Source organism: Staurois parvus, unplaced genomic scaffold (genome assembly GCF_062004578.1).
Source record: "Staurois parvus isolate SC_StPar_1 unplaced genomic scaffold, SC_StPar_1.0 ptg001004l, whole genome shotgun sequence".
In the NCBI taxonomy this organism is placed as follows: Eukaryota; Metazoa; Chordata; class Amphibia; order Anura; family Ranidae; genus Staurois; species Staurois parvus.
Window position 1 is genome coordinate 822,667 of NW_028318800.1, and position 18,885 is coordinate 841,551.

At 43.7% G+C, this 18,885-nt stretch overlaps 1 protein-coding gene across 2 annotated transcripts; it reads left to right on the forward strand.

Moving 5' to 3' along the window:
- Positions 1-7,804, forward strand: LOC149441332 (uncharacterized). Of its 2 annotated transcripts, none has more exons than XM_089657486.1 (2): positions 1-7,209; positions 7,258-7,804. In XM_089657486.1, exons 1-2 carry the CDS (start codon positions 6,332-6,334, stop codon positions 7,379-7,381), a joined length of 1,002 nt encoding a protein of 333 aa, XP_089513612.1. In that variant the 5' UTR covers positions 1-6,331; the 3' UTR covers positions 7,382-7,804. The 2 variants fall into 2 exon arrangements, with proteins under 2 accessions (XP_089513612.1, XP_089513613.1); XM_089657487.1 differs by having other exon boundaries at positions 1-7,161.
- The last annotated feature ends 11,081 nt before the right edge of the window (positions 7,805-18,885 follow it).

An 18,885-nucleotide genomic window follows, 5' to 3' on the forward strand; every position in this document is an offset into this window, starting at 1 on the left:
GATCGTCGGCATGCAGCCACCGGACCCGCTCCACGAAAAGGTAAGTCGTAAAGAAAGCCGAAGATCCCCGCAGGATGGTTTTACACCTTCGTTCACCGATCCGATCCATTATGCTCAATCCGCAGATCTGATCCATTCTGCGGGGATCGTCAGAGGGGGTGTCACCAAGTGTTACCAACCCTAGGGATGCCTCTGTCCAGGCCATTGAGATTCTTAAACCGATTACCTGCAGATTGCTCAAATCTGCCCCCATATAGGCAGGTTAATAGGATCAGGTTGCTGCTTTTTTAATTTTCTTATCACAAGAGACATTATACGAGGGGCGTTCACCTCAAACCAAGACTTGTCATTTTCCAGGTATAAAAAGGGATCCTAGCATGGCGGTGCAACGTGCAGTACTAAGTGGCAAGTGTGTCCTATTACTGATAGGCGGCGCACATGTCGCGGACCATTCCAGAGACCATTAATCAAGATGGCAGAGAACAATGTTAGTGCATGCATAGAACGGTGTGCGGTGAACGAAGGTGTAAAACCTGCGGATATCTACAGAAGACTTCAAGCACACTACAGTGATGAGACGCTCAGCCGCAGTAAGACATTTGAATGGTGTAAACGACGTTTCAAAGATAGCCGTATGTCTGTCAATGACGATCCTGTCTGTGGTGGTTCCCAGCCCACGGCAGTCGTTCATGTGAATATTCAGTGCGTAGAACGCCTGATCCTGCATCATCGACAAATAACCTGCGGTGAAATTGCACGAGACGAATCTTTCTGTGTGAACGTAATACACAATCATTCATGAATGTCCTAGGATGGTTCAGGCGTACTCAGAAATCTTTGTATGCCGAAGCTTTCCGGGCATTAGTTACACGCTGGGATAAGTGTAGAAAAGTAGCAGGGGAGTATGTCGAAAAATAAATGCAGTTTCCACTCCTTGAAATTTTGTTCTTTTTTATTATTTGAACTCAAAAGTCCCGCTTTGACTTGAACACCCCTCGTACAATCTGCTATTAGAAAATTGACATAAACCAGATTTAGATACGCCCTGGAGTGAAGACTGTTGTCATACTAATATACAGATGCGAATGTTCTCAGTCTGGTCAGTGTGGTTGTAGCTTTAGGTCTGTGTGACTGTACTTTTGATTGTAGTTTTAGGACTGTGTGATTATATCTGTCCATTACTGAGTATGACTGTATTTTCAGAACTATCCAGGCTGTAGTTTTAATGCTATGTGACTGTACTGATGCTGACTGTAATGTATGGACTGTGCTGAAACTGAATGCAGATAAAGGGCTCTGTGACTGTAATAATCCTAACTGTGGTCACAGTACTGTGTGATATACTCATCCTATACTGGGTGTGACTGTAGTTTCAGAACTATCCAGACTGTAGTTTTATTACTATGTGACTGTACTGATGCTGACTGTAATTTATGGACTGTGCTGAGCCTGACTGCAGATAAAGGGCTTTGTGACTGTAATAATCTCATATGTGGTCACAGGACTAAGTGATTATACTCATCCTATACTGAGTTCGACTGTCATTTCAGAACTATCCAGACTGTAGTATTAATGCTATGTGACTGTACTGACACTAACTGTAATTTATGGACCGTGCTGAGACTGACTGTAGATAAAGGGCTCTGTAACTGTAATAATCCTTACTGTGGTCACAGTACTGTGTGAATATACTCATCCTATACTGAGTGTGACTGTACTTTCAGAGCTATCCAGACTGTAGTTTTATTGCTGTGTGACTGTGCTGATGCTGACTGTAATGTATGGACTGTGCTGAGACTGACTGCAGATAAAGGGCTCTGTGACTGTAATAATCCTTACTGTGGTCACAGTACTGTGTGAATATACTCATCCTATACTGAGTGTGACTGTACTTTCAGAGCTATCCAGACTGTAGTTTTATTGCTGTGTGACTGTGCTGATGCTGACTGTAATGTATGGACTGTGCTAAGACTGACTGCAGACAAAGGGCTTTGTGGCTGTAATAATCTCATATGTGGTCACAGGACTGAGTGATTATACTCATCCTATACTGAGTTTGACTGTAGTTTTATTGCTATGTGACTGTACTGATGCTGACTGTAATTTATGGACTGTGCTGAGACTGACTGCAGATAAAGGGCTCTGTGACTGTAACAATCCTAACTGTGGTCACAGGACTGTGTTATTGTTCTGAACCTGGCTGTAGTTGTTGGACTGTGCAATGTGAGCTCAAATGCTGTTATCATACTTGTCAAAGGGCTGTGTGACTATAGTTCTAGGACTGTGTGGCTGAGGCTACTCTGAAGTTTTAGGACTGTGTGACTTTACTGAACTATTACTGAGCCTGATTGTAGTTTTAGGTCTGTGTGATTATATACATCCTGTACTGAGTACAACTGTAGTTTTAGGACTATCCAGGCTGTAGTTTTAATGCTGTGACTGTACTGATGCTGACTGTAATTTATGTACTGTGCTGATCCTGACTATAGATAAAGGGCTTTGTGGCTGTAATAATCTCATATGTGGTCACAGGACTAAGTGATTATACTCATCCTATACTAAGTTCAACTGTAGTTTCAGAACTATCCAGACTGTAGTTTTAATGCTATGTGACTGTACTGATGCTGACTGTAATTTATGGACTGTGCTGAGACTGACTGCAGATAAAGGGCTCTGTGACTGTAATATCCCTAACTGTGGTCACAGGACTGTATGATTATACTCATCCTATACTGAGTACAACTGTATTTTTAATGCTGTGACTGTAATTTATGGACTGTGCTGAACCTGACTGTAGATAAAGGGCTCTGTAACAGTAATATCTTTAACTGTGGTCACAGGACTGTGTGATTATACTCATCCTATACTGAGTATAACTGTAGTTTCAGGACTACCCAGGCTGTAGTTGTAATGCTGTGACTGTACTGATGCTGACTGTAATTTATGGACTGTGCTGATCCTGACTGCAGATAAATGGCTCTGTGGCTGTAATATCTCTAACTGTTGTCACAGGACTGTGTGATTATATTCATCCTATACTGAGTACAACTGTAGTTTCAGGACTACCCAGGCTGTAGTTGTAATAATGTGACTGTACTGATGCTGACTGTAATTTATGGACTGTGCTGATCCTGACTGCAGATAAACGGCTCTGTGACTGTAATATCTCTAACTGTTGTCACAGGACTGTGTGATTATGTTCATCCTATACTGAGTATAACTGTAGTTTCAGGACTACCCAGGCTGCAGTTTTAATGCTGTGACTGTACTGATGCTGACTGTAATTTATGGACTGTGCTGAGCCTGACTGCAGATTAAGGGCTCTGTGACTGTAATATCCCTAATTGTGGACACAGGACTGTATGATTGTTCTGAACCTGGCTGTGTTTGTTGGACTGCACGGTTTGAGCTCAAATGTCGTTACCATACTTGTCAAAGGACTATGTGACTGTTGTTATAGAACTGTGTGATTGTTGTTATAGGACTGTGTGACTGAACCTAATCTGACTGATGCTTTATTACTATGAGGCTTAACTGACCTTTTGCTGAGTGCAACCGTAGCTGTAGTACTGTCTGCTTCTCCTGTCCTAAGACTGTAGTTTCAGGACTTTGTAACTGTAGTTGTAACACTGTATGACTTCACTGACCCTGACTGCAATTTTTGGGCCCTATTGAGCCCATATAAAGGGCTCTAAGACTGTACTAATTCTAACTGTAATCACAGAGCTGTGTGATTTAATTCAAATTGTCTGTCGTTTTAGGACTGTGTGGCTCCAAGTCTGATTGCAATTGTAGAAATGTGCAATCGTGCTCATCCTATACTATGCGAGACTTTAGAGACAGGACTTTATGAATGTACATATTATGAATATAGTTATAATAATATGTGGCAATATTTGCCCTGACTACACTTTCAGAACTGTACTGAGCTTGACTACAGATAAAAGGCTTTGTGACTGTAATATTATCGACTGTAGTCGTTGTAATTGTACTGAGCCTGACTGTATTTTTAGGACTGTGTGACTTTATAAACCTTGTACTGAGCACAACTGTAGGTTTAGATGTATGGTGTAGGAGTGCTGAACTCCAGGTAGATCAGGATTCAGTGGTGCGAAGGGTAGAACCTTTTGGGGCTGCTCTTCATCAACATGCAGTATTGTACAAGGTCCTTGTGAGAAGTCTATAGGGTACAGGAAAGACAGGAGTGACACAACAACTAAATATGTCCAATAGAAGGTCCTGTATATCCAAGTGGATATCCGATGTGTTTTGGGGAGCACAAACTCCCTCTTCCTCAGGGCCACCTGAGCTGGTAAAGGACAGAGGTATGCTTACATATTACAGATCAGGTGCAGTGCACTGCTGAGAGGAGTCCCCAAGAAAGGGGAATTTTGAGCCGCCAAAACACGTCTGTCCAGTAGAAGGTTCTGTATATGCAAGTGGATACCCAATACGTTTAGGGAAGCTCTAATTCCCTCTTCCTCAGAGCCACCTGAGGTGTTGAAGGACAGATTTATGTTTACATATTACAGATCAGGCACACTGTACTGCTGAGAGGAGTCCCTGGGGAAAGGAAGGTTTGAGCCCCACAACACATTGGCTGTTCAGTAGACACTTCTGTATATCCAAGAGGATTTCCAATGCATTTCAGGTTGCTCCAAATCCCTTTTACTTAGGGTCACCAGAGATGGTAAAGGACAGCAGTAAAGAACAGAGGTATGCTTACATATTATGGATCAGGCATGTTTCGGGGAGCTCAAATCTCCTCTTCCTCAAAGACACCTGAGGTGTTAAAGGAGAGAACTATGCTTACATACTATGGTTCAGGAGCAATGCACTGTTGAGAATCCCTAAAGGAAGGGGAGCTCTGAGCCCCCAAAATGGGTTGGCTGTCCAGTAGAAGGTTCCTTATATTCAAATGGATACCCAACACACTTTGGGGAGCTCAAATTCCTTCCTCCCCAGGACCACCTGAGGTGGTAAAGGACAGAGGTATACTTACATATTACAGATCAGACACGGTGCACTGCTGAGAGGAGTCCCTGAGGAAAGGGAGCTTTGAGCCCAAAAAACACGTTGGCAGTCCAGTAGAAAGTTCTGTATATCCAAGGGGATTTTCAATGCATTTCGGGTTGCTAAAAATCCATCTTCTTTAGGACCACCTGAGGTGGTAAAGACAGAGATATACTTGCATAATACGGATCAGGCACGTTGCACTACTGAGAGGAGTTCCTGAGGAAGGGAAGCTTTAAGCACCCAAAACGCATTGGATACTCACTTCTGTGTTGTGTTTTATAAACCTAGTGAACACATTCAATTGTAGTGGAACTCTCATCCATCGGATGAGGATTGTGTGACATTGATGACCTTGTATTGAGCCTGACTGTAGTTCTACTGGTTGTGTATTGTAGTGCAGCCTTGTTTAGAAGATTTTATGGCTGTTGCTGTCATGACTGTATTTATAATTCTGTGTGAGTGTATTGATGCTGACTGTAATTTTTGGACTGTATTGAGCCTGACTGCAGGTAAAGGGCTCAGTGACTATACTAATTCCAACTGTGGTCACAGGACCGCATGATTGGCTGTAGCCATGTAGGACTGTGTGACAGTCGTGGTGTGAGCCAGATTGCATTTATAATACTAGTTACTGAAAAGAGGCTGGGCCAAGTTTTAGACCTGTGTTCCTGTAGTGATCCCAACTGCAGTTATAGGACTATGTGACCACAGGGTGTTTGACTTGTAGTACTGTACTGACTCCATCACTGGACTGTATACACATACTGCTTTGTAAGACAACTACAAGACTGTGCTACGACTCCCAGTCCAACAGTTGACAAAGGGCTATGCGACTGTAGTATTTATAGAACTTTTAGTATTTATAGGACTTTTTTTTTTTTTTAATTCCAATGCAGTTACAGGAACTTGTAAGTGTACTTTGCGTGACTGCAGTTACAGGGCTGTGTGACTGTACTGACTACAATTGTAGAATTTTACTACTGTTAGGGGTCTGCCTGTAATAATATAGTGTAGCTATACAGAGACTGGATATAGTTGCAGGGCTGAATGACTGTTCTGACTGGTGTCAAAGGGCTGCATGACTGTAATCACCATGACTGTCTTTGAAGACAATGTCTAATCTTGACTATAGTTATAGGACAGTGTGTCTGTACTTTGCCTGACTGTACTGATAGGACTAGGGACGTACCATTATAAGACTGAAGACTATTGCTTCGACATGCAGAGTCAATCAATTTTGGCAGAGGAGCCAATAATAATGCATGGCTGAGGCTGGGTTAGTTGAGTTTAGTTCAGACCCAGAAAATGTTCTGTGATGGATGACTGCAGGCTAAATCATCCACCATCTCCAAAATGTTCTTTCATGGATGATTGCAGGCTAAATCATCCACCATCTCCAAAATGTTCTTTCATGGATGATTGCAGGGTAAACCTTCCACCATCACCAAAATGTTCTTTCATGGATGATTGCAGGTTAAACCTTCCACCATCACCAAAATGTTCTTTCATGGATGATTGCAGGCTAAACCATCCACCATCTCCAAAATGTTCTTTCATGGATGTCTGCAGGTTAAACCTTCCACCATCTCCAAAATGTTCTTTCATGGATGATTGCAGGTTAAACCTTCCACCATCTCCAAAATGTTCTTTCATGGATGATTGCAGGTTAAAACTTCCGCCATCTCCAAAATGTTCTTTCATGGATGTCTGCAGGTTAAACCTTCCACCATCTCCAAAATGTTCTTTCATGGATGATTGCAGGTTAAAACTTCCGCCATCTCCAAAATGTTCTTTCATGGATGTCTGCAGGTTAAACCTTCCACCATCTCCAAAATGTTCTTTCATGGATGATTGCAGGTTAAACCTTCCACCATCTCCAAAATGTTCTTTCATGGATGATTGCAGGTTAAAACTTCTGCCATCTCCAAAATGTTCTTTCATGGATGTCTGCAGGTTAAACCTTCCACCATCTCCAAAATGTTCTTTCATGGATGATTGCAGGTTAAACCATCCACCATCTCCAAAATGTTCTTTCCTGAATGATTGCAGGTTAAACCTTCCGCCATCTCCAAAATGTTCTTTCATGGATGTCTGCAGGTTAAACCTTCCGCCATCTCCAAAATGTTCTTTCATGGATGATTGCAGGTTAAACCGTCCACCATCTCCAAAATGTTCTTTCATGGATGATTGCAGGTTAAACCGTCCACCATCTGCAAAATGTTCTTTCATGTATGATTGCAGGTTAAACCTTCCACCATCTCCAAAATGTTCTTTCATGAATGTCTGCAGGTTAAACCTTCCACCATCTCCTTGGAACCCTGGAAGTGACATTTCTGCATTTGAGTTCCCAGCTCCACCCACCTAATTTGCTCTTTTAAACATTAAGTATCCTTTGAATTTTCCAAGAACTCTACAATCTGGTAAAAAAAGTATTAGGAGGGGCAAGTTTCCCCAAGAAATATGAGGATCAGGTGGTAATAGGTGATACACCCTCCCTGCATCCATTCCTAATTGCATTCTTAGTTTTGAGTGGAGTGACCTTTTAAGGATCACTGCCCTCTCTTCACCTTTGTATCCAAAGGGTCTCCCTATAACCTCTTCTGGAAGCAGATCCCGTCTTTAGCTAAATTGCACTTATGAGATTCTAAGGGCTGTCTTATTCTCTCCTTGCTATGCAGGTGCATTGTTCTGTACGTGGATGAATCTGGGGGTGCCACTGGCTGCGCCAGTCGGGGCGCCCTCCTGTATCGTTCCGTTAAATATGTAATAAACATGTAATGGTTCTGGATGGATTGTACATCTGTGCAATTTTCTCTGACCTTTTCTGTCTCTAGTCTCTTGCAGCCATGTGACTGAATAACACAATTAGCGGGGGGCCCTAATGCAGGGGCAAATAGGCACGGTGACATTTCGCCACTTCTGGAGAGGCGGAAACAGCACGTGGCTTCCCAGAAATGTCACTCCGAAACCTCTTCTGGTTGTGATGATTTATTTATAAAGTGTCTTAGTGTGCTGCATAATATTAACACAATATTAAACAGATACAAACACCCTGAAATGATTAGAATTCATGGAGAAAAAATGAAACAGTCTGCTGTGTGGGACCACTGCTGGACAACAATGTTCCAAACTGTTGTGATTGGTATGTAGCCTACACCCTAAAGAGCCACTTTTCCCAGTTGGTGCACACACTGCCAGGCACACAGCATTTTCTTCACTTTCTCACTACAACTCACTACAACAGTCTAGGAGTGTCCTTCTTTTTTTTTTTTGAAACTTTGAACTTGGATGGGGATGAGGAGAGCATGGAATATCACAATAAACTGGAGAACTGATTAGCTTTAGGACTAGCTTTCTTGCTGAACTGTGCAAAATGAATGTCCCACAGAGTCCAGAATCTCTATGCCAACGGTGACTAGTACTCACAGTCACTGATTTTCCAGCTCTGGGGTCATTTACTCACACAGCCACAGGATCATCGGTTGCCGTCTACCAGGCTCTTCTCAGTGAGGAAGATGAAGGCACACACCGCCATAGCACAGTTAGGTACATTCTCCCATCTTCCTCATGATTCTCTCCAGTGAGCTTCTCCAGAGCCAGCTTGATTCCAGGAAGTTAAAGTTGCAAATAGGCCCCTAGCTAAGCCTAACTGGGACTTTGATGTCTTCTTGATGACTCCTTCTGGTGTTCTGCTGCAGTGGTAGAGCCCCTGCACAGGGATCTTCTCCAGCAGGAATGGACCCAGGAAAACTGCACTGCTGCCTAAGGCCCCAAACCATTTATGGGCTCTCCAACCACCTACTGGGCACATCAGGGATTGGTTGTAGTTTCAGAAATATTCCGACTGCCCACTCTGTTCTTCCTCCCACTACAATTCTAGAATACAATGGGAAATAGTCAGAGCAACAGCCTGTAAGACACTGAGCAGCCCTAAACAATCAATCCCTGGTCCATTCATTACAGTGCAGCCAACTAAACCAGTTATGGGGCATGGTTTACTTCCACTGATGCCAGGGCATTTTCTTCTCCCAGTGGTCACAGTCCAGCCTCCTAAAGCCTGAAGGACAGTAAACTGGCCCTTTGTTTAGGTTTGGAGACCCCTGAATCATGTCAAAAGGAGCTGCAGTCCTTCTTAAAAGCATATCTTGGCTAGAGTAGATTGTATAAACTTCAGGTTAAGAGCTTTCAGTTATTGGAATGAGTTTCCTGATTCTTCAAGTTGCAGTGTTCCTTTGATTGATTCAATGATTGGCATCACTTGTTGCCTGCAGTCACTCTTGAACTGTTAATAGAAATAGATTCCACAAATGGACTCACAAATTAAGTTAATTTGCCTTTTTTCCTGACATCCTGGGGTTTATAGCACTAGGAGAGCTAATGAGATTTACTCTAAGGAAATAAAATATTCCTTGTGATCGGATGTGCCAGTTTATATTTAATATAGCTACATAAAAGAGCTCAATTTTATTGGCAAAAAAACAGAAACATTCTCTGTGAGAGAAATACTAATGGTTAAGGAGGTGCGTCTAACTGCCAGGTATGTATGTGTAGTGCCCTCCTAGATAGCTAGGGGGAGCTAGACTCCAATGGTTAGAGGCTGAGCAGCAGCCCAGGTGTAATAGCCAGACTGGGATCAAATTGTGGTCAGGGCTAAGAGGTTCTGCAGGCCAGTCCCACTGGAATTTCCCAGTGGTCTGGAGCTTTGGAGGGAGGCTCTAGAGGCAGCGGGGGGATCTGAGGAGTGGGTGGCTGCACTCTTGAGGGACCTCAGCCAATCCCCAACAGAAGGCTTGGCAAGGGGCTCCGTTAAAAGTTTTAGAGCCTGCTCAGTAGCAGGAGCGTGGGAGGGGGGAGAGTTTGGGTGAAAGATGGAGAAGCGAGGCTGAGGTGCAGGAGTCTGGGAGGGAGCCCAGGCTGGAAGGGGCTCACCTCCAAGCAGAGGGAGCCTGAAGGGGAAGAAAGCTGTGGACTTCGCTGGCCCCCTGAGATAGGACCACCTGGCAGCAGGGAAGGAGCAGCCCAAATGATAGGCCTGGTGTAAGCCACCTACCCAACAGCAGCACAGGAGAAGGACTCAGTGAGTACTCCTACACCCCCTGAGCCGAAAAAGGGAGAGAGGGCATTTGGGTGGGGAACCTGATTAGGTCTACACCCAGGACTGTTACATCTCAAGTGGCAGCTTGCTCAGGGAATCCTCCAGACAACTGGATAAGAAGACTGATCTGGGGTGTTGGGTGGTACACCAGGAGAAGCTGAAGAGCTCTCCAAGAAAAGGATTTCTGTGTAAAGACTTGTAATATAGTTCAAAAGGATTTGTCCTCTGTTGCCATTACCCTTGGGCATCCCATACACCCCTTACCCTATCCAAGTTTTATATCCCCAATAAAACCTAAAAACAAAGCTCAAGGACTGGTTCTCTGTCTCCTGAAGCAAGCCTGAATGGAAAAGGTGCAGGACTATAGGGAGACCCAAATCTTCTAGCGACTCCTCAGGGTAGTATTACATGTACATGGTGTTAAATTCTGGATCCTGCATGTGGTCACTCCCCCTCCTCTGCATGTTCTAACCAAGCTGCTCTAAGTCAAGAAAAAGACTCTCCTTCCAAGTCTCCTTCCATGAAACTGCATGATCTATACACATCTATTTGGGGTCCAACTTAGTCAAGGGTGGTATCCTTTTAACTATGTTATTGGTCTAGAGGCCCTGTTGAAGGAGGAGTGCTGAGCCCCGAAACACGTTGGATTTTATTGCAGAATAAATTATTTTATGGACTATACAAACTAGTGTGGTCAAGAGAAAGGAAATGTCAGCAACCTTGGCTGCGGCTCCGGAGCACACTGCCCACCAGGTGACAGGCAATAGGGCAGCAATGGGCAAACTACGGCCCGGCGTACCTTTTAATCCGGCCCGCGGAGCTAGGCTCCCGCTAGGCTCCTCTCACAGTCCGCCCTGAAGACCGGTGTAGCATGAAAATCTGTCTCCTATGAGGATCTGTCCCCCTCGACGTATCTGCGCATGTGCCGGAGATCGCCGATCGGCTGCTAATGCCTGAAACTGGCACATGCGCAGATACGAGAGGAACGCGCGGAGCAAAGGTAAGTGAATTGACACAGGGGGGACTTGGGGACTTAATATGGGGGATGAATTACTATAGGGGGGATGAATTACTATATGGGGGATGAATTACTTAATGGGGGATGAATTACTATGGGGGATGAATTACTATATGGGGGATGAATTACTATATGGGGGATGAATTACTATGGGGGATGAATTACTATATGGGGGATGAATTACTATATGGGGGATGAATTACTATATGGGGGATGAATTACTATATGGGGGATGATTTACTATATGGGGGATGAATTACTATGGGGGATTAATTACATGGGGGATTAATTACTATGGGGGATGAATTACTATATGGGGGATGAATTACTATGGGGGATGAATTACTATGGGGGATGAATTACTATATGGGGGATGAATTACTATATGGGGGATGAATTACTATGGGGGATGAATTACTATATGGGGGATGAATTACTATGGGGGATGAATTACTATAGGGGATGAATTACTATATGGGGGATGAATTACTATGGGGGATGAATTACTATGGGGGGATGAATTACTATGGGAGATGAATTACTATGGGGGATGAATTACTATAGGGGATGAATTACTATATGGGGGATGTATTTTCAGTTTTAAAAATGTGGCTCTCAAAATAAATTTCAATTGTGGTTTTGGCGAGATTTGGCTCAGTTGAAAAAAAAGGTTGCCCACCACTGCTAAGGCTATGATTGTGATTATGACGATACACTGTGGCCCTGATTAACCCTTTGCTTACTGGGCCCTTAAACCCCCTTCATGACCAGAGCGCTTTTTGCAATATATGCAGTGTCGGATTTGTTTTAAATGTTGCAATGGTTTTGCGGCTCCCAGTCTTTTTTTCCCTCTCGGAAACGGGTCCAAGTGGCTCTTTATGTCTTAAAGGTTGCAGACCCCTGTGTTAGAGTATTGTTTTTTTTCCTTGTTTAGCTCCAACACAAGCTGCATTGCCAAGCAGCAGACAATAAGGCCTTGTGTACACTATTTGCAGTCAGATTGGTTTTCAGAGGCATTTAACAGGTGGTGAGAAGGTGTTATTTTGCCTAAATGCCGCACTACCGCACGGCAGTGGTTGTAGCACCCTCTCTATTTGTCCTGGTGGAAAATCCAAAATTGTACAATTGTCACCGTGTCAGTGGATGGCGAGCAGCCGAGCTGAACCCCAATGTTAACTGACCTTCTGGGCAATACATTACCTCTGCCCATAACTCTTCCTGATGTATGGGTGGTGGGCAGAGACCGACCCCCTCAACACCCTTCCCTCACTCCATGGGGTTCCAAACCCTGGCCTCACCTTTCTCAGGCCTGTTAGCCAGGGGACATCAGTAGAACTCTCCCACTCTCATCATATCAAGCACAGTGACCAAATAAAGGAACCACATGGTAGTTGATGTTCTTTTACTGGAGAACCACAATTAATAACATGAACCTACTCAGGTTGCAGACCCCAACACAGTTCAATCAGCAGCAGGGAACATTTGGTTCTAGGCCCTGCTGAAGGTTGCTTGTATCTCCTGCAGTGAGGCACTCACTCTCTGTAGACCTGCTACTCTTCTTGAGCTAAGCAGGGGAGGGACCAAGGGGTAGACTGACCCCCAAAGTGTTCCTCTGGGCCTGCACTGACCTGCTAAAATTCTTCTGTGTTGGGGCTAGGATCGGCAACCCTATGGCACCCTTATCCTCCCCCCGAGGGGAAAGAGCAGGAGCACAGCAGTTGGATGTTGCTTCTTCTCCTTCCTCTCCAGTCTGCCCATCCTCCTTCCCTCACCTCATTTTAAAGAGACTTCCATTTGTGTCTCAAAGACAGGAAATTAAGGGAAGTCTCCCACATGGTACACACAACAATGGGCTTTATCTGCATAAGTTTTTAAGGATTTTAAACATTTTATCATTTCAAGCTGGGGGCTTAAAGTCTTGAACGTTGGGTGTGTCGACCAGCATTGATGTCACTGGAGGGATCCTCTTGCAGTTAACGTCAGTATGTCACTGGCAGTTCAAAGACACTAAAAGCAGCACAACTATTACTATCTTGAAGGATCACCACCAATGGGGTCCCCTGAAGTACCCTCAGGAGAAAAGAATTTTCGAGCATCAAAAATATTTTACATCCTAGATCTTCCTGGAGTTCCACTTTAACTGTCTCAATTTAGTTATTTTAAACCAGCTCCCACAGGGTCCATTTAGTTGAAGAATTGCTGGCACTCATAGTGCGGCAAACGCAGGAGACAACCGAGCTGTCTGATCTGAGGGAATGAAGCCTCATAAACAAGCTCCTGCATCAACCTAATTTGCCTTTGGAGAATATAAATCATCCGGCTCCTGTTTATTTATTTACCCGTCAAGCCCAGGGGGACATTAAATAATAGGAACATGGATTAAATATGTGTAGCGACAGCAAGTGGCAGCTTTTAATTTATACTGTAATTATGCCGTATTAAATTCATGTTTTTGTTTTTTTTTCCAGTCGTTGTAAATTGCTCTCAAAATATGCAGGAAAAACAACACTGAACTTTTATAGGTGTTCTTTTTTGTATAAACATGCAATACATTATTTCATTTTATTGCTGTCACTTTGCTTCAAACAATAGAGTACAGAAAAGAGACGCTGGTATTTACAGAACGGGTTGGCAAAGGCAAGGGGTGCATCCTCTATTTGGGAAGTATATCCTGGCTCCCTGGGCTCCTGGGAATTAAGTAAGCTACATAAATTTTAGGTACAGGGATTATTTTCTTCTACACCAACCTCTCTTAACCAGGACTCTGTGGAATGCTAAGGTTCAGCTAGGGCAGTGTTTCTCAACTCCAGTCCTCATGGACCCCCAACAGGTCATGTTTTCAGGATTTCCCTCAGATGAAACAGCTGTGGTAATTACTAAGGCAGTGAAACTGATCAAATCACCTGTGCAAAATAATGGAAATCCTGAAAACATGACCTGTTGGGGGTCCATGAGGACTGGAATTGAGAAACACTGAGCTAGGGGTTCCTTGAGCACTGAGTAATTTCTGCCTCTTAGGACGTTATCACTGACACTGACCTCCAATGTAAGGAGCATTCTTCCCACTGACCATCATTGTAAGGGACAATCTCCTCTCTGACCTCCAATGTAAGGGAAATTCTCCTCTCTGACCTCCAATGTAAGGGAAATTTACTTCTCTGACCTCCAATGTAAGGGAAATTCTCCTCTCTGACCTCCAATGTAAGGGAAATTCTCCTCTCTGACCTTCAATGTAAGGGACATTCTCCTCTCTGACCACCAATGTAAGGAGCATTCTTCCCACTGAAATCAATGTAAGGGACAATCTCCTCTCTGACCTCCAATGTAAGGAAATTCACTTCTCTGACCTCCAATGTAAGGGAAATTCTCCTCTCTGACCTCCAATCTAAGGGAAATTCTCCTCTCTGACCTCAATGTAAAGGACATTCTCCTCTCTGACCACCAATGTAAGGAGCATTCTTCCCGCTGACAATCAATGTAAGGGACATTCTCCTCTCTGACATCCAATGTAAGGAACATTCTTCCCACTGCCCACCAATGTAAGGGAAACTCTGACCTCCAATGTAAGGGACACTCTCCTCTCTGACCTCCAATGTAAGGGACACTCTCCTCTCTGACCTCCAATGTAAGGGACACTCTCCTCTCTGACCTCCAATGTAAGGGCCATTCTCCTCTCTGACCTCCAATGTAAGGGCCATTCTCCTCTCTGACCTCCACTGTAAGGGCCATTCTCCCCACTGATCACCAATGTAAGCAGCATTCTTCCCACTGACCCCCAATGTAAGGAGCATTCTTCCCACTTACCCCCAATGTAAGGGACATTCTTCTCACTGACCCCCAATGTAAGGAGACATTCTTCCCACTTACCCCCAATGTAAGGAGACATTCTTCCCACTGACCCCCAATGTAAGGGACATTCTTCCCACTGACTACCAATGTAAGGGACATTCTTCCCACTGAACTCCAATGTAAGGGACATTCTCCCCACTGACCACCAATGTAAGGGACATTCTTCCCACTGACTACCAATGTAGGGGACATTCTTTTCACTGACCACCATCCTAAGGGACATTCTTCCCACTGACCCCCAATGTAAGGAGACATTCTTCCCACTGACCTCCAATGTAAGGGACATTCTTACCACTGACCTCCAATGTAAGGAGCATTCTTCCCACTGACCATCAATGTAAGGGACATTCTTCCCGCTGACCTCCAATGTAAGGGACATTCTTCCCACTGACCACCAATGTAAGGGACATTCTTCCCACTGACCACCAATGTAAGGGACATTCTTACCACTGACCTCCAATGTAAGGGACATTCTTCCCACTGACCTCCAATGTAAGGAGCATTCTTCCCACTGACCATCAATGTAAGGGACATTCTTCCCACTGACCTCCAATGTAAGGGACATTCTTCCCACTGACCACCAATGTAAGGGACATTCTTCTCACTGACCTCCAATGTAAGGGACATTCTTCCCACTGACCACCAATGTAAGGGACATTCTTCCCACTGACCTCCAATGTAAGGGACATTCTTCCCACTGACCTCCAATGTAAGGGGCATTCTTCCCACTGACCACCAATGTAAGGGACATTCTTCCCACTGACCTCCAATGTAAGGGACATTCTTCCCACTGACCCCCAATGTAAGGGACATTCTTCCCACTGACCACCAATGTAAGGGACATTCTTCCCACTGATCACCAATGTGAGGGACGTTTTTCCCACTGACCCCCAATGTAAGGGACATTCTTCCCACTGATCACCAATGTAGTGGAGTCTCAAACCATTATTGTAAGTGGGTCTTTTCCCCACATACCACCAATCTAAGTGGACACAGTTCTCTGTGTAATACTAATATAATAGAGGACGTTACTGGCCATCAGTATAAATGGGCACATCACTGGCCATCAGTATAAATGGGCACATCACTGGCCATCAGTATAAATGGGCACATCACTGGCCATCAGTATAAATGGGCACATCACTGGCCATCAATATAAGGGGACACTACAATCTTAATAGTATGTACTTCTTTTCTGACCATTTTGTTTTATTTATTTATTGTTACTGAAAATACTTTTGTCATATGGAGCAGCACTGCGTGTCAAATACACTATGGGGTTGATTTTCTAAAACTGGAGAGTGCAAAATCTGGTGCACAGAAGCCAATCAGCTTCCAGGTTTTATTGTCAAAGCTTGATTGAGCAAACTGAGGTTAGAAGCTGATTGATTGGTTTCTATGCAGAGCTGCTCCAGATTTTGCACTCTCCAGTCTTAGTAAGTCAACCCATAACTTAGCTAATCTTTAATTTATTGTTATACTGTATCGACAACTTACTGTTCATGTTAATGCTCCATGAGCTGTAGATACAGTTATTAATAGCAGGGGTTCCCTGAGAACTGAAAGTCATCTCAAAGGTTCCTCTGTGTTAAAAGTGTTGAGAGAGGCTGTTCTACATAGTCAAGAGCCCTTAGGATAAATATATATGGGCATTTTTTAATCCTAACGTGTAAAAACCGTGTTGAAGACAGTCAACTTATGCAAAGACCTTACAGAGAAACTCTGGTTTAAAAAAAGGAATTAAAAGGATGAAAAAGCAGCTTTTTCTGCAATCAACTAAAAAATTCCTCCTGCGCTTAATTGGAGTGATCAGGGTGTATTAAAGCAGCCAACACTCTTAGCTAATACCTTTCAAACTTGTGTAATATAATAATAAAAAATAGTGCAGCGCTATAAAAACAATATACTTATCAAATATCAAGTGAATAAATCCATAAATGTATAAAACATGCAAAAAGCCATCAGAAAACACACAGGAAAACAGTAAAATAGTGATAAGATCAATGTAGATCTATTTAGCGTAAAAAAAATGGTCACTTTAGAGTTTTTTGACACTAAATAGTTCTACATTGATCTTATCACTATTTTACTGTTTTCTTGTGTGTTTTCTGATGGCTTTTTCCATGTTTTATATATTTATAGATTTATTCACTTGATATTTGATAAGTATATTGTTTTTATAGCGCTGCACTATTTTTTATTATTATAATACACAAGCTTTTCTGCAATAACCGCTTTCAATCTACAGCTGAGTCATGCAATACGTCTTATCCACCACTAGATGTCCATAGTCTTTTAGGTTGAATGACGCACAGCATAATTCAACCTGCTTTCTCTGAGTCCAGGCTGTCATGGACGCTGTCCGCAGCCTTTGTCTGGACAGTGAAAGGAGAAGCAGCGCAGTGATGAGCTCCTCAGCTTTCACCTCCAGTTAGCGTGCCCTTTGTCAAAATGTGGCATGCTCCTTGACTATTTCTCCTTGGATTTGGGGAGCAATGAGAAAGATTTAAAAGTTTACAAAGTGACAAAGATTAAAACCCAAGTGTCCACAGAAATGAATGGCAATTAGGCATTTGCCACAGTAGGCAGCATGTCCAACTGGGGTACAGGAAAGGTTTTTTTGGAGGGTTGGGGCTCTTTAACAGCTGGGATTGGAAGTTGTTTGCAGCGTCCTCTCAAAGATAAAACCCATATTCTTTATGCTGTGTGCTAAAGACTCCAGCCTGACCTCAACACAGACACCCGAGAATATTGCGGCTATGGAACTGACACCGAAGACCCATGATCTCCATCCTCTACCTCCTGCTAGTCCTCTGGAGTCTCCTCCAGTTTCAGAATGTGTCTCTAACAGCCGGTATAAGTGGAGAGCAGGGAGGCAGCGGTGACAATGGACTGCAGCTGCAGATGATATGTATTGGAGATTGTGCTCTCCTATTATTCCTGCAGCTGCATCTTCTGTATCTTGAACTTCAGAACAATCTCCATACATTAGTGAATAAATTCAAGGATAAAGATGGCTAGTTGCTGAGGGCAACACCTCCCTCCCCCCCTTCCCTCCATGTATTTGTTCACAATGGAATTTTTAAAGCCCCATTGAAGTTGTAGAAATAGATATTCAATCAGACAGACATGTTGGTATTTTTTAAATTCTTACCTCCATTTTCCCATAGTAACAGTTGTACTAAATACAACCCAATCCCACAGACACCAGACCATGCCGCCCCTTGTATATAGGCAGCAGGGGCGGACTGACAACTCATGGGGCCCCCAGGCAATAAGGGACCATGGGGCCCCTGTGTCTTTGCCCAAACTCAAAAAATCCTATGGAAGAGGTACTAGGGGCATCTCATGGGGCCCCCTACTGACCCCGGGCCCTCGGGAATTCCCGAGTTTCCAAATGGTCAGTCCGCCCCTGTTAGGCAGTAATTGTAACAACCTGTTAAAGTCTGTTTTCGAGCAGTTCCAAAATATATTATCCTGGCCCTTATTAGCAGATAAAGGGGCCAATGCTTATTTTTGGGTGGGATCCACATAGTAATTAATCCACAGTCCCCTGGTCTCCTTCTCTGCCTGTTGCGGTTGTGTTAACAGTTCCTTTCTTCTTGCCTGTCTCTGATTGGTGTTGTTACTGCCCCGCTCTATGATGTCATCATGTACAAGGCAGGACCTTCTTCTCACTGACCACCAATGTAAGAGACATTCTTCCCATTGACTGGAAGGACCAACACTGGTCTTGGATTGTACATGAGGATGCAGGAGGGTTCATCCCTATTCCAGCACTGGAGAGAGGAGGACTGGATTGCCAGCTGTTGCCAGACTGAGGGTTAAGGTTAGTATTGCTCTTACCTTATCTCATGTCTAGGCAGAAGGAGAAATAGACCTTTTATCAGTTGGAGCATGGAATTTT